Source organism: Octopus bimaculoides, chromosome 12, assembly GCF_046866305.1.
Source record: "Octopus bimaculoides isolate indiv1 chromosome 12, ASM4686630v1, whole genome shotgun sequence".
Lineage (NCBI taxonomy): Eukaryota > Metazoa > Mollusca > Cephalopoda > Octopoda > Octopodidae > Octopus > Octopus bimaculoides.
Genome location: NC_142939.1, coordinates 55101625 through 55116624, shown reverse-complemented (window position 1 = coordinate 55116624; position 15000 = coordinate 55101625). Strand labels below are relative to the sequence as shown.

The window sequence follows — 15000 nt, the reverse complement described above, 5'->3', positions numbered from 1 at the left end:
AAATAAGTACCAGTCAAGTACTGGGGGTCGATGTAGTTGGCCTACCTCTTCCCTAAAAAAATTTCAGGTCTTGTGAGTATAGTAAAAATTATTATTATTATTATTATTATTATTATTATAATAGATAAAACGCTATAAAAATGAATTTAACATACTGTTGTTTTTTTATGCATTCATTGTTGTTATTGCTAATAATATATATATATTTTTTGAGGTTTGTGTGATGTCAGTGAAGATAACTTACCGTCTAGCACATTTACTTTCATACTGGTTACAAGAGACTCAGAGGTTCGACAGATGTACGTTCCTTGATCTGTGAGTTTGCTGTGTTTTATGACCAGCGTGCTCGATATCGTTCCGGTTTCGTATGACGAACTTCCGGTTATGGATATTTGCTTTATTTTATTTGCGTTGATTTTCTGTCCATCTTTGAACCAATCTGCAACTTGTGGGTGAGACAAACCACTTGCATTGCACGTTAGTCTAATGGCTAAATCCTTGTCAACATACGATTTGCCTGATATGGTGATTGCTACAGAATAACAATGAATAAATAAATAAATGAATAAATAAATATATGAATGAATAAAGCATTTAAAAAAAATAATGAACAATGTAATTAGAAAATAAAAACAACAAAATATAATTGGAAAATACTAAAATTCATTTCAGCATGATTACAAATGATAAGATATTGAGAACTGAAAATGTAAAAGGTATACTCACAGACAGACACGCAGACACACGCACGCGCACATACATGTGCACACTCATACACGAACCAATATACGCATAGTACGTATATTTGTATGCATACAACTACGCATACACGCACAAACATACATCTACACTGAGGAAGACAAGAGATGCCCAAGGCTATCATGTTCATCCAAGGTCGATCAAGGGAGACAATGGCATCAATCATTGCAAATCAACAGGGGATGATTTTATGTAGGAGACTAGGGAATCACAAATGCTGTCGCCTATATGCTAACACGATCCGTATACATTGATCTACTGTAGCTGTAGTATTTCTGAGTTGGAGGTATGTGGAATACGCCAACCACCACAACAAAGACTATATGGCTCTTAGAGCTCTGTCACTTCTGTGCCATTGAACTGTATTCGCTCGACATTAATGGTGGAGTAACACAAGGTTTATTTCAAAGTGGGGAAGAGCTGTACATTTCAGACCCATTCTATCATTCTCAGATAATAGTATCGTAGATAAGAAAAAAATTAAGACGACTGAGCTTGTATGAGAATGCAGTAGATTCCCAAAGTGGCTGAAGAGATATCCAGGATTCGTTTTATTGTCTAACTTAGTTAGAATCCAAACCGAAATCATCCCCAAAATTCCAGATGCTTTTCCCTACTTCATAGATTCTGGCTTAGCATGGCAGTATGTTGCTGTTTGCATCAGTTGCTTCCAATGGCTTGTTGTAGCCAACTTCGAAACTGTAGACAAAAGTTACTGGTTTCTTCCATGCCCCGTTTAAATAAATGAAAACATACTAAGCGCGGGTGTGGCTGTGTGCTAAGACGTTTGTTTCTGAATCACATGGTTCTGGGTTCAGTCCTAATGAGTGGCACCTTGGGCAAGAGTCTTCTGTTACAGAAGCCTTGTGAGTGGATTTGATTGAGAAAAACTGAAAGAAGCTCGTCATGGATACATGCATACATACATATACACACACACATATATATGCATACAGACACACTCATATATATGTATATGTTTGTGTGTGTGTGTGTGTCTGTGTTTGTCTCCTACCACCCGCTTGACAACCGGTACTGGTACGTTTACATCTTCGTAAATTAGCGGTTCGGGAAATGAGCCCTCCTGAAAAAATACCAGGCTTTACAAAACAGTAACAAGTACTGGTGTCGATTCGTTCGAGTGAAATTCTTGAAGGCTGTGCTCCAGCACGGCCGCAGTCTAATGACTGAAACACGTAAACGATAAACAATAATAGGCACTAAACTTGTAAACCCCACCGCCACAAATACACGCGCACTCACTCACACACATAACGTGGATATGCGTACATTAATACAGTGATTTCAAATTTTGGCACAAGGCCAACAAATTCAGCCTAGGGTTAAGCCGATTACATCGACTCCAGTATTTAATTGGTACTTGTTGTCTCAACCCCAAAAAGATGAAAGGCAAAGTCGACCTCGGTGGAATTTGGACACCGAACAAGGGGAAGGGCGAAATGCCGCTGTTTAATGATTCTGCCAGCTCGCTGTCTTATATGCGTGTATTAAATATATTATTTTTTACTCTAAGCACAAGGCCCGAAATTTTTGGGGAGGGGGCCAGTCGATTAGATCAACCCCAGTACGCAACTGGTACTTAATTTATCGACTCCGAATTGATGAATGGCAAAGTCGACCTCGGTGGAATTTGAACGCAGAATCAGAACGTGGAGACGTACGAAATGCCACTGTGCATTTCATCCGGCGTGCTAACGATTCTGTCTGCTCACCGTCTTATATGCGTGTATTAAATATATTCTTTTCTACTCTAGGCACAAGGCCCGAAATTTTTGGGGAGGGGGCCAGTCGATTAGATCGATCCCGCCGTCTTATATGCGTATATTAATATATTGGCTGCACTGTGTTCCTCTGCCTTTCAACGCATTATTATATTGCAGTTTTTTCTGGAATCATACTCTTCCGTCAGTAAACCTGGTGCATTGACTAGCTCAGTTGTATGCCTGTATACGTGTGTGTGTGTGTGTGTGTGTGTGTGCGTGCGTGTTGCTGTACATTTAAAATCAAAGCGATGATATGAAGGTTTTGTCGTACATGTTGTAAATTATATTTGTTCATTATCACGTAAAGCTTCGTTGTTATTTACCTGAGGAAAAAAATATCTTTTGAAATTTCAGAAAACAACAACAACAACAACAACAACAACAACAAACAAGGGTGTTAAGGAACGAAATATAACGAATATAATATGTGTTGCAGTGACGATTGTTCATGTCGCTGATAGCCATGAGGATGATGATGTTGATGTTGATAATGATGAAGGAAGTTGATTAAAGTAATTATACTGACGTGGATGCTGCTGCTGAATAGCTTCCTAATGACGATGCTGATAACTAGGGTAAAGCTACAGATGCGGATGGTGGTCGTGAAGACGATGATGCCGATGATGATGATGATGATGAGAATGAAGAAGACGACGACAACGAAGAAGAAGAAGAAAAAGAAGAAGAAGAAGAAAAAGAAGGGGAAGAAGATGATGATGAGAATGAAGCAGACAACGAAGAAGAAGAAGAAGAAGAAAAAGAAGAAGAAAAAGAAGAAAAAGAAGAAGAAAAAGAAGAAGAAAAAGAAGAAGAAGAAGAAGGGGAAGATATGATGATGATGATGAGAATGAAAACGACAATGAAGAAGAAGAAGAAGATGATGATGATGATAATGATGATGATGATAATGATAATAGTAACGATAAAAATGATGATGATGATGATGAGAATGAAGAAGAAGGAGAAGGAGGGGAAGAAGAAGATGGTGATGATGATGATGATGACGACGACGCTGACGCTGACGACGACAACGCCTAAGACGACGATAATGACGCTATTCACACAGAAGGTGATATTCATGATGATGATGATGATGGTAATGGTGGCGATGACGATGATGGTGATGATGATGGCGACGATGATGAAAATAAGGTGAATAACACATCAAATAAATTGCAAACACGGTAGTAGTTGAACAATTAAAATTATGAAGACGCTTCTACAAAGCGTTAATTAAAAATGATGCAGTATTCGATTCGTGTACATAAATGTACGCACACCACATGTGGGATCATACACGCACATACTTCCCCCTAAATACTTATATAGACACTATACATACGCATGCTCAAAGCCATCAACATACATATGTAATATATATAATCTGTTGCTTGTGCATATGTTATATATATATATATATATATATATATATATGTAGGTATATATATATATTTATCAATATCTATGTAAGTGTATATCTATATAAATATGTATATATAAAATGATATATATATATGTGTATGCGTGTATATGTGTGTGTGTGTGTGTGACAGTGCGCGCGCGTGCGTGTGTACAATTGACAAATCTAAAATAAAGTTAATTATATGAAAGTGAAAATAAAGGAACCTCTACCAAAATAACAATCATGCCTTGACTTTATCTGGAATATCTTTGCTCTGAGTTTGAATATAAATAAATTTATACATACACATATGTGTGTACACACATACACATATATAAATCTACATATATATATATATACAGACATACATATATACTTACATAAATATTTATATGTCTATATGTATATATATATATATATATATATATATATATGCTGTTTATCTATTTATCTGTTAGTTATGTCTTTTTCTTTCTTTCGGAATTTAAAATCCAATTTTACAATCCAACTTACGTGTTACTGGTTCATTTACAATTTAGAAATTTCAATTCTAAAAATTGGAATTTATAGAAGGGAAACAAAAATTTAAATACAACAACAAAATTGAAAAATAAATCCGAAACTAATGATGATGACGATGACAATGTTGTTGATACTGAAGGGGAGCTTAGAGGATGATGATGATGATGATAACGATGCGTTTCATGCTGAAAATTTGAGGTTTAATGACAGCATAGCATAACAATTTGTTGAATCAGTAAAATAATGGAAATATAGAGCAAATAATCAAAATAAATGAACTAAAAAGACAATGGCATACCAAAACACATCACATGCATAAAGGAATGATTTTTACACACACACACACACGTGTATATATATATATATATATATATATATATAGGAATATACGTACGTAAAGGAGTACATACACACACACACTAATATATGTATGAAGTTTTATATTTGTTAATCGCTTGTAAGTTACCAAAATGCCTGACTAAAGAATTTGGTGTTTCGTGCTCACTACTTATCATTTTAATTTATGAGGAGTTTGTTATATCGTATCAATAAATATTCTGTAATGCTTTTTTAAAATTTTATAAAGGAGACTGAAGTGATAATTAGATAATTAGTAAATCTGTCTATCTATCTATCTATCTACCTACTTACCTATCTCTCTATCTATCTATCTCTTTTATAATTTATTTCATTAATGTATTTAACGGTGGCCATACTAGAGCACTGCTTTGAAGTATTTTAGTCGAATAAATTGACTGAAGTAGTTATTTTATAATCTGGGGCTTATTCTACCAGTCACTTTTGCCGAACTATTTCGTACTTAAGGGAGTTGTATTTATCTATCTTTTCGCATTCCTTCTTGACTATTCGTGGGTCAAAGGAGTATGCAGCATTAACTATATAGCATATGTGGTGCATCTTGTCCATCACCGGTTTGTTAAGTTCAAATTTCGCCGAGGTCTACTTTGCCTTTCATCCTTTCGGGGTCGATAAAATAAATACCAACTGAACACTGAGGTCGATGCAATCGACTCATCCCCACCTCCCCCACGCTGCCTTTGTGACAAAAATTTGAAATTAAAAAAAAAATAATAATAATAATAATTTTATTATTATTATTCTTATTATAGATTTATGATAGACGAATTACCGCAATGGTTCATGCCTGATGTAGAAATCTAAATGCAGCAATAATCAGAAACAGATGAAAAGGACACTATGAAGTGAGTTCTTTGTTACTGGAGGCCTGAAATTGTCACATCCTGCTTAGGCGCTACAGGTAATTGTAAAACACTCGGAGGAAGTTCATGAATGAATTCACTCAGATCAAACCCAAGGGAAAAAAATATTTAGTTCATTGACGTTTTGTCCCTTTGTTTGAGACAGAAAAGTCACGAAGAATGAATCATGTTGAAGGACTTCTTTCACTTGGGTGCTTCCCTAAACTTTAAAATTGAGTTTTCTTGTTACTGCCTTCATGAGAGCGGATATATTTTAGCAAATTGATCGGCTACACACACAATCAATATAAACGTTTGTTCTTTCCCTTATTGGTGTGAGGAATCCATATAAAATTTGTCCTTCACACCCAACTTTGATATACATAAAGGCCCATGCACTCATATGCATGTACACGAACACACATGGTTTTAAATTTTATCCTCTTCACTTCTCTTACCGCCTCTGCACCTGTACTCTATTCCGCGTTTACCCTAATCCCGATACCATTCTAGAAGCAAATATTTTATATATTTCGGTGGACGTTCTGTGCAGTGCCACTTAGGAGTCATAGGGCAGTCCAATGGTTATGGTGGAATGGAAATTTCCTCGGTGATGTACAGTGGTATCGAACGCGAAATCACGAGCTTGCTAAGCGAAATCCTTAAACTACATAGCCATATCAAATAAAAAATCATTATTGTTGTTTTAGATGATAAATTAAGACTAAATATCAATTTATTTTAAAAATAATCGAAAACAGTGTAGTATTTTTGTTCAGTTCCCTCTAATCGCATTTTTTATCTAGAAAAAAAAAAAAAATTAGAGAGCATTCGTATTGAAAATCATCGATAATCGATATGTTCCTATAATCAGGCGATCGTCATTTCTGCTCCTGATATTATTAAAAGATTTGCCCTTCATCGCTCCCTTCTTATACTCAACGGAAGGATATCCAGAAATATCTCGCTTCCCTCCATAACACAAACAAGGTTATTAAATACATTTGTTTCAACTTTGGAACACCAAAATTCAATGCAAATGTAAACAATCCTACAGAAATGTATATTCACTTAGCACCTTTCCTGCTCTCTTCTTTTTCTAAACACACACAAGAATATATGTGTGTTTAAGGTGTTTTCTTTGTACGTGGAGTATGAATACATACAATCTTAATACATATATAAACTCACTGACACACTCACATACTCACACACACACACACTGGACGAGGTATGATGGTTAGAAGTTGCGATACAGGGATGTGCTGAAGAGATATGAAGAACACTAGTGTATCTCAGATACCTGGAAGGAGAAGACTCTGACCACCGACGCTCGTAATTGTAGCGTCTGACAAGAAACAACAAAGAGCATACGAGAGGGGAAAGAGCACACGAGAGGCATCACTTCCCCCGTTGTGTCAAGTAACTTCACTTGCAGCAGATGTCATCGTTACCACAGATCAAGAACAGGTTTTGTAGCCCACATGCGAGCCTGCCAAAGGTGATTTCTGAACATAGCAGTCAACGTCGGCCTACGACGGAGAGCCTACAATGATGATCTATCTATCTACCTATCTATCTATCTGTGTGTGTGTGTATGTATGTATGCATATATGTATGCCTAAAGTGGCGTGCAGTGACCATGTGGTTGGGAAGCATAATATATATACACACACACACACACACACACATAGATGCATATATACACACACACACGAACACACAAACACACGAACACACAAACACACGCACACACACACACAAATATGTATGTATAATTAAAAAATGTTCTGAGCTGCAAAACCGAATAGTTCGATTTGCATAAATACGTCTCTGGTGGCGAAAAATATTCTCACAAAAATTCTAGTGAATATTCGGTAAAGTAAAAATAAACAATATTCCTGGGACTTCTGACTACTTTATTTAATAAATATGTATGCGTGTGTGTGAGTGCATATATGTGAGTGTATGTGTGTTTGTGTGTGCAGGAATGCATGTGCGTGTTCACGTATCCCAGACAATAATAATGTAAATACATCTGACTGTAAAATGTGAAAAGAAAAAAGTTATATTGAGTATGAATCATCGTGGGGGTTTCTAAATTGTTTCCTTTATGTCAAAACATTATTTGTTAAACCATATTTAGTAATTGCACTCTCTACACTGTGCATCTTCTCTTGAGCTTATTTTCATGGCATTATTCCAGTAATTCTTGTATAGCAGATCTTCTAATTAGCTATTGCAGTTAATTTTATGAACCTCCAGTGCAGGTTAAATTCAAAGGAATAGTTTATAGATGAAAGAAATTAAACCTTGCATTGAAACAGCTGGAGTTGTCACCGTATGGATAAGATCAATCTCACTCATCACAGCATCACACAAGTCCTTTTTGTTTAATTGAATTTAATTAATTAAAATTTTCAGTGTTTTATGCCCTGACAGAAAGTATCAATGAGGTTAGTTTTTAAGCTAATGATTGGTTCTTCCCGTTGCTGCTTAAATTTTATTTGATTTAAATTTCTAGTCTTTCTATTGTATTGGGTTCTTCATAAGCGAAAGCTTTAAATATCTCCTTAAAAATAAAGACTTTGTGACTAATCAAATATCTATCTATCTATCTATCTATCTTACACAAGCCCTTAGACGCAAGACTCCTATCCCTATCCCTTTATCATACTTTAGCCTCTCAACACCTTTGAATAAAACCATCTCCCTCTCTACTATAACCTCACTTAGTCATAGGACTTTTCTTTGCCTTGTGAGTTACTTGGCAATCTTACTAATGCTGATGCCACGAAAAGAAGTATCCATTACACATTGTCAAATGGTACAACCTGCAATAGCATGGAAAACAGACGTTAAAATGTGGAGTGAACAGAACCTTTAAAGCAAACAAATAAGTTTATTTTGGTTAGAAAAAAGAGGGAGCTTAGAAGCTGTTATTACCTCTATTATTAGAAATAGCAGCCAAATCTCCTTGAAATCATATCCCTCTTAAGAAAAGGGCACAAATGGTTTAGACTATTCATAGGAAACCTGTAGTTCATGGAACTTTCTGAATTGTACGCCTAACGAAAAATTGTCCTGTATATTTTGTACTGCGGCCCGCTAAATGATGAGCCAATTTTCAAGAGGCCCGCTTCTCGAAAAATGTTGCTGATGCTTGTTTTAGACCTAGACATACTTATTTTTGAATAAAAAATTGGAAGGAATGGCCACGGAAGGAATGTATTTGATTATAATGACTTTCATTTGAAGTTGAACCAGAGATTTACAATCACAGACACATTTGCAGAAAACTGGTATTTCGTAGACTCCGGAAGACAACTCGAAATATTATACAGACGTCGTCTACTAAAACTATATTGAATTTGAAAGAAAGCTGGCCGTAGTCTGCTAAAACTTTATTGTATTTGACATGAAGACAATCTCTCTCTTAAAACGTAGCCTACAGCTTCCAAAGAGGAGACATTGAATAATGTAGTCAGAGGTGTAGTATTCCTAAAAACAAAAGACGATGGAGAAACAATGGCTTGAACGCCTTTGATCATAGGTCTGGTCGATCAGAGCCGAATTGGCAGCCATAGTGGGAACTGTGACTAATTAGCTCATTGATCTAATTTGATTTATCTGTGAGCTAATTATTCCTTAACAACAATAATAACAACAACAACGACGATCACCACCACCACAACAATAACAAAGACAACTGCTCACTACACTATTATAGTAAAAATATAGTGAACAGACTCTAGTTCCTTCTTAGATCTATTGAAAGGTCGTGTCGTCGTCGAAGACTTTTCGTTAAAAGTGGGGACAGACTTCGTCGCAGATATACATTTGAATAAGTAACCGAAGAGGCAAAGTCAAGAAGTCATCTCTTGTACGACAGTATATAAGAATTGAACCAATATGTTACTGAGTGTATTACAGAAGATTGAAAAGTAAATTAAAACTCAGCAGAACTTCTCCGCTTTGAGAGGACATAGCTCCGGTACTACGTATATGTGATAAGAACGTAGCAGGAATGAACCGTAAGTTCCCTCCATGTCGACTCAACCGGCAGGAGACCCAGTGGCGGACCAAGAATGAAATGTTTGTACAACATCCATACTCTCAGTCGATTATGTTTGGGAATCCAGACAGAAAATATCTAAAGATAGTTGTTTTGATAGGACCCTCTGGTAGAACTGCCTGAGGGCTCTATAGCCTCGACCCTCCCAAGAATAGCGGACAGAGAAGATGAATGGATGGATAGATGGAGAACTCGAAATCAGAATATGATGTGTCATAACTAATTATTGCAATGCTTGTAGTCCAGTTTTTTTAGATCTTTGCGTTTTTGTCATTCATGAAACATACGATTGTAACAGTCGATAGAATTTACATATTATACCATTCAATATAGAACTGTCGCTATCATTCATTAGTCATACTGTGGTAATACCCCTTCCAACTACAAGCACAAGGCCTGAAGTTTGGTGGAGAGGGAAGGGGCTAGGCGTTTGCATCGGGCCCAATGCTCAGCTGGTACTTAATTCATCGACCTCGAAAGAATGAAAGGTAAAGTCGACCTTGCAGTATTTTGAACTCAGAATGTAAAGATGGACGAAACAGTGCTAAGCATTTTTTCAGATGTGCCAACAATTCTGCCAGATCGGTGCCTTATACAGCAGAAATAACCGAAATAATCAATTTTTCTAACACACACCAGCCATGACATATTAACAGAAGTATAATCAACTGCTTATACCATTTACCAGCCATGCAATGGTAGCAGCAGAAATAATTTAGCTCTTCTATCATTCACCAGCCATGCAATGGTGTGACAGAAATGATCAACTGTTGCTACCATTCACCAGCCATGCATTGGTAATAACAGAAGTAATCTACCGCTTCTACCATTCACCGGTCAAACAATGATAACAATATCCACAACTTAGCGTTTCAGTCACACACCAGGCATGCGATAGTAATTATAGAAATAGTTTTTCTTACCTGGATCATTTCGAGGTTTGTCTGAAAATGGAAATAGAATGAAAATGATACATAAAATAAAAATTAAGGCAAAATATATAACAAGCCATTGAAATATAATTAAGGACTTAGACACGTTTTCTTCTCTTGCTCCAGCGATTTTGCCATTCCATCTCTATCTTGTTATAGAGACCAAAATTGACAAATCCGTTCAGATTTTGTAAAGCACACTCACAAGCTCACAGAATCTTTTTCTCCTGAGAATAATTTTGACCATAGTTATGTTTGATCAGAGCTGATCTGAGACTAAACAATAACAGTAAGAACAAAACCTGTAAAAGTTGACCTCGTCTGATTTTGAAATCAAAACAAACGTTTGGCAATATGACAGCGCTTTGTCCAATGCTCAACGATGATTGCCACTTCGTTCTACTTCTCTACATATTTCTATTACCAAACGGATCTCAGACTATTTAATCGCTGTAATGTATTGTAAAACTATGTGTGCTGAAAAAAAAAAATGATTAAACTGTTGTTGTCGTCTATTTTGTTATTCTTTCTTGCACATCAAAGAGTTATCTTCATTCTTAGATTGAATTACTTTTCATAGAACAAAGAATGATAAATAAGTGTTTTATTGTAAAATAGTCTTCAAGGCTTTAATAATAGACAATGTCGGTAGAATTTATTGCAAATACTTATATAGTACACAGTGTCACTTTCCTTTTCCGAGTGCAGAGAATTCTTCACTAAGTAATTCCATAATGCTTTTAATATTCATTTTGCAAAATAAATTGATTTAAAGAATATTGTTAAAAAAAAAAAATTATATATATATATATATATATACATAGCAACAAATAAAATTTAGTAAAGAAAAAAGAAAATATGATTGCTAAATCTTCGTAGGAGAGACCACACACATGCACGCACGCACCCGCGCGCACACACACACGCATGTACATATAGGCATATGTATTGAACATCTATTTTAGATGATGAAAGATTATTAGGAAATAACCAATATTCACAGAAAATATCAATTAATCTAGGCAAACTGAAATAATTCTTCAACATCGATAAAATATTCTTTCCATTAGACTTATGCTATTAACTTATTTCTAATAAGTTTAACTGGAGACATTCCGTTTTGTCTATTTTGCCTCGAAACTGTTTTACATTTACAGCTATTTTGTGAGAGACATTTTCAAAAAATGGTACATATTAATATATCTTCTTAATTCAATCATTGTTGCACTAGTTTCAATTAGTAAATCACTAATGCCTTTTCTTTATAAGTAATTTACAAGAAATATAATTGTGTTCTTTTCATAGCAAGATTTTAAAGTTTGTTTGATACATGTTTCATAGTTACTGCCGAAATCTCGCGCAGAAAACATTCTTAAAATAGTTTAGAAAAGACGATGACTAATGACAGGAGTTCATATCCCACATAGGAACTGTCATTCGTGAACAGCCTAAGTATTTAATTCAAGACCGAAGAGCGTGACTAGAGCCTCAGGTTAACTCTGGTCAAGAAAATCTGAACAAAGTTTATGTAATGTTTTTATTGGTTTCAGTTATTCAAGTACGGTCATACAAGGGCACCATTTTACTTTTTGTCAGCAGATTAGAAAATGCAATTAAGAAAGACTTTGAAACTGATGGACTAGCACCGAGCATAACACTCGATCTTTTCTGCGGCATGAAACACGAAGGCTGCATTGTTTGGGTAAAGGTGCATGCTTTTAGATGCAAAATGCATTTGCTGAATCGGATGTCAAGGATGTGATAAGGGAACAAAGTCACTTTGAGCAGTTGTTTCTCAAAGATAATGGAACAGAAACGGTGTACGTTAGTGTCTATATCAACAGTCTACCCACAGATCCTATAAAACTGGCTAAATCTGCATGGTCTCAGATGCAAAATAATTTCAATGAACTGAGTGGAAAGGACATGATAGAGTAAAAAACTCAATTTGATTGGCTGTTTAATGATGACAATGAACCAGAGGCGATGTACGTTAATGCCTATCTCAACGGCCGACTCATAGAACCTTTCAAAATCAGCTAAAATACATTTATTGATGCATGTGCGAATGACAAATCACCTGTTTTGCATGGTTTATTTTAAAAGCCTTATGGATACACATCAAAGTATTTGCAGCTAATTTATAAACGCATACAGGAATAGTATAAATTGAGAGACATGGTAAAGAGGTAACCCCCCCCCCCCAAAAAAAAAAAACAAAGCAAACACAAACTAACTTACCAATTACTAAAAGATAAACATGTTTTCTGATCGTGTCTTTAGAACTGACTTGGCATTCATATACACCGTTGTGTTTGCACTGAACATTTTTGATTTGGAGGTTCCATTCGTGTGCAGAAGGTACTCTGTGAACACTGTACGTACTGTCTTCAACATAAAGCTCTTCTGATACCGTAAGCGGGTTCGGATCGGAGGCTTTCCGCCATATAACCTATAGAAAACAAAAGAAAATTAATAATTATTATTTTTATATCCTAATGTGCCCTCCAAATCATACCCTTATGAAAAATAAAATCATCGTCTCCATCTTCATTATTAATAATAATAATAATAATAATAATAATAATAATAGGCACACATCAGAAAAGGTCACAGAAAACGAGAAAGCAACCATACTCTGGGATATGCCAATACACACAAATAGAGAAATTAAAGCCAATAGACACAGTTGTCTGAGATCACGAAGAAAATAATGTTTTCTAATTGATGTATCAATACCAGCAGATGACAACCTTTCTCTAAAAGAAATGGAGAAACTTTCAAAATACAAAGACCTGGAAATAGAGGTAACTCGAATGTGGAATCTAAAAATAGAAACAATTCCTATCATAATGGGCGCATTAGGTATAATAAAAAAATATTCAGGCAAATACATAACAAAAACACCAGGACTTACAAATATATATAACATACAGAAAATTGCACTACTGGGCACTGCACACATCCTACGCTTGACAAACGATGTTGTCTTATTTAGGCTCCCGTAAATTAGAAGTTCGTCAAATAAAGCGATACAATAAGTATCAGGTGTTAAAAATTAGTACTGGGATTCGATTTGCTCGACAAAGGCACTGCCCTTCAAAGCAGAACCCTAGCACAATCCAAGACAATACGCGCACACGCACGCACGCACGCACGCACGCACGCACGCACGCACACACACACACACACACACACACTACTGATTTCAGTCGTTTGACCGCAACCATGCTGGGGCACTAGGCACCACCTTGAACAGTTTAAGTTGCACAAATCGGACCCAGAACATTTTTGAAACCTGGTGCCTTTTCAATCGGTCCTTTGTAGCGAACCGCTAAGTCATGCTGACGTAAGAAAACCAACACCAGTCGTCAAGCTGTGGCAAACACACACACACACACACAGACACACGCACACACGCACACACGCACGCACACACACGCACGCACGCGCACGCGCACACACACACACACACACACACACACAGACGAGCGCGCACACATACACACACATATACACACGTGTGTGCGTGTGTGTGTATCTATATACGACGGGCTTCTTTCAGTATCCGTCTATCAAATACATTCACATGGCTTTGGTCGGCCGTTGGGTGAGGTGGGGTGCACAGTAGAAGACACTTACCCAAGGTGCCATGTAGAGAGACTTAAACTGGAACCATCAGCTTAGGATACAAGCTTCTTATCCCACAATCATGACTGCGCCTATAGCCGCCCCGACGCTTATATATAATATATAATAAATATACATGCACCCCCACCTCCCACACACAGAGAGGAATACAACAGTCTCCAGTAAAGTTTCTGCCTACAAAATTCCATTCACAGAGCATTGGTCAAACGTAAATCTCTATGGTTACGAAGGGAATTACTGAACCATATAGCATTGCCAACACCTATACGTATCTATAGTTTTTGTGATTAAGTGAGGATTTTAAACTTCAAATGCGCATGACACGATTGAAAGCGAAAGTAAATGCGTCTATCTCTCTCTCTCTCTCTCTCTCTCTCTCTCTCTCTCTCTCTCTATATATATATATATATATATATATATATATATATATATATATATATTTATACGTGCACTCACACATAGATATATATATGCAGATATATTTCAAAACTTACACACACACACACACACACACACACACACACACGAAGGAATAAATTTCAAACTTATAAGTGGAATATTCAGATCTAGGCTACATATGTAGATTGCATTGGTAAGCTTCATTCAAGCAGAAGAGATTGTGAAGCTGAACTGTAGAAATCTGAGGCAAAAAGAA

At 36.2% G+C, this 15000-nt stretch overlaps 1 protein-coding gene across 4 annotated transcripts in view; it reads right to left on the bottom strand.

The window, feature by feature from the left end:
- Positions 1–15000, bottom strand: part of LOC128249177 (lachesin-like) — an 822107-nt gene that overhangs the window by 127395 nt on the left and 679712 nt on the right. For all 4 annotated transcript variants that reach the window (XM_089361058.1, XM_089361060.1, XM_089361059.1 and 1 more), the window contains 3 exons: positions 12936–13146; positions 10686–10706; positions 245–532 (listed from right to left, as the gene is read on the bottom strand). In XM_089361058.1, the coding sequence (XP_089217184.1) occupies positions 245–532; positions 10686–10706; positions 12936–13146 (520 nt within the window). The remainder of the gene's footprint in view (positions 1–244; positions 533–10685; positions 10707–12935; positions 13147–15000) is intronic.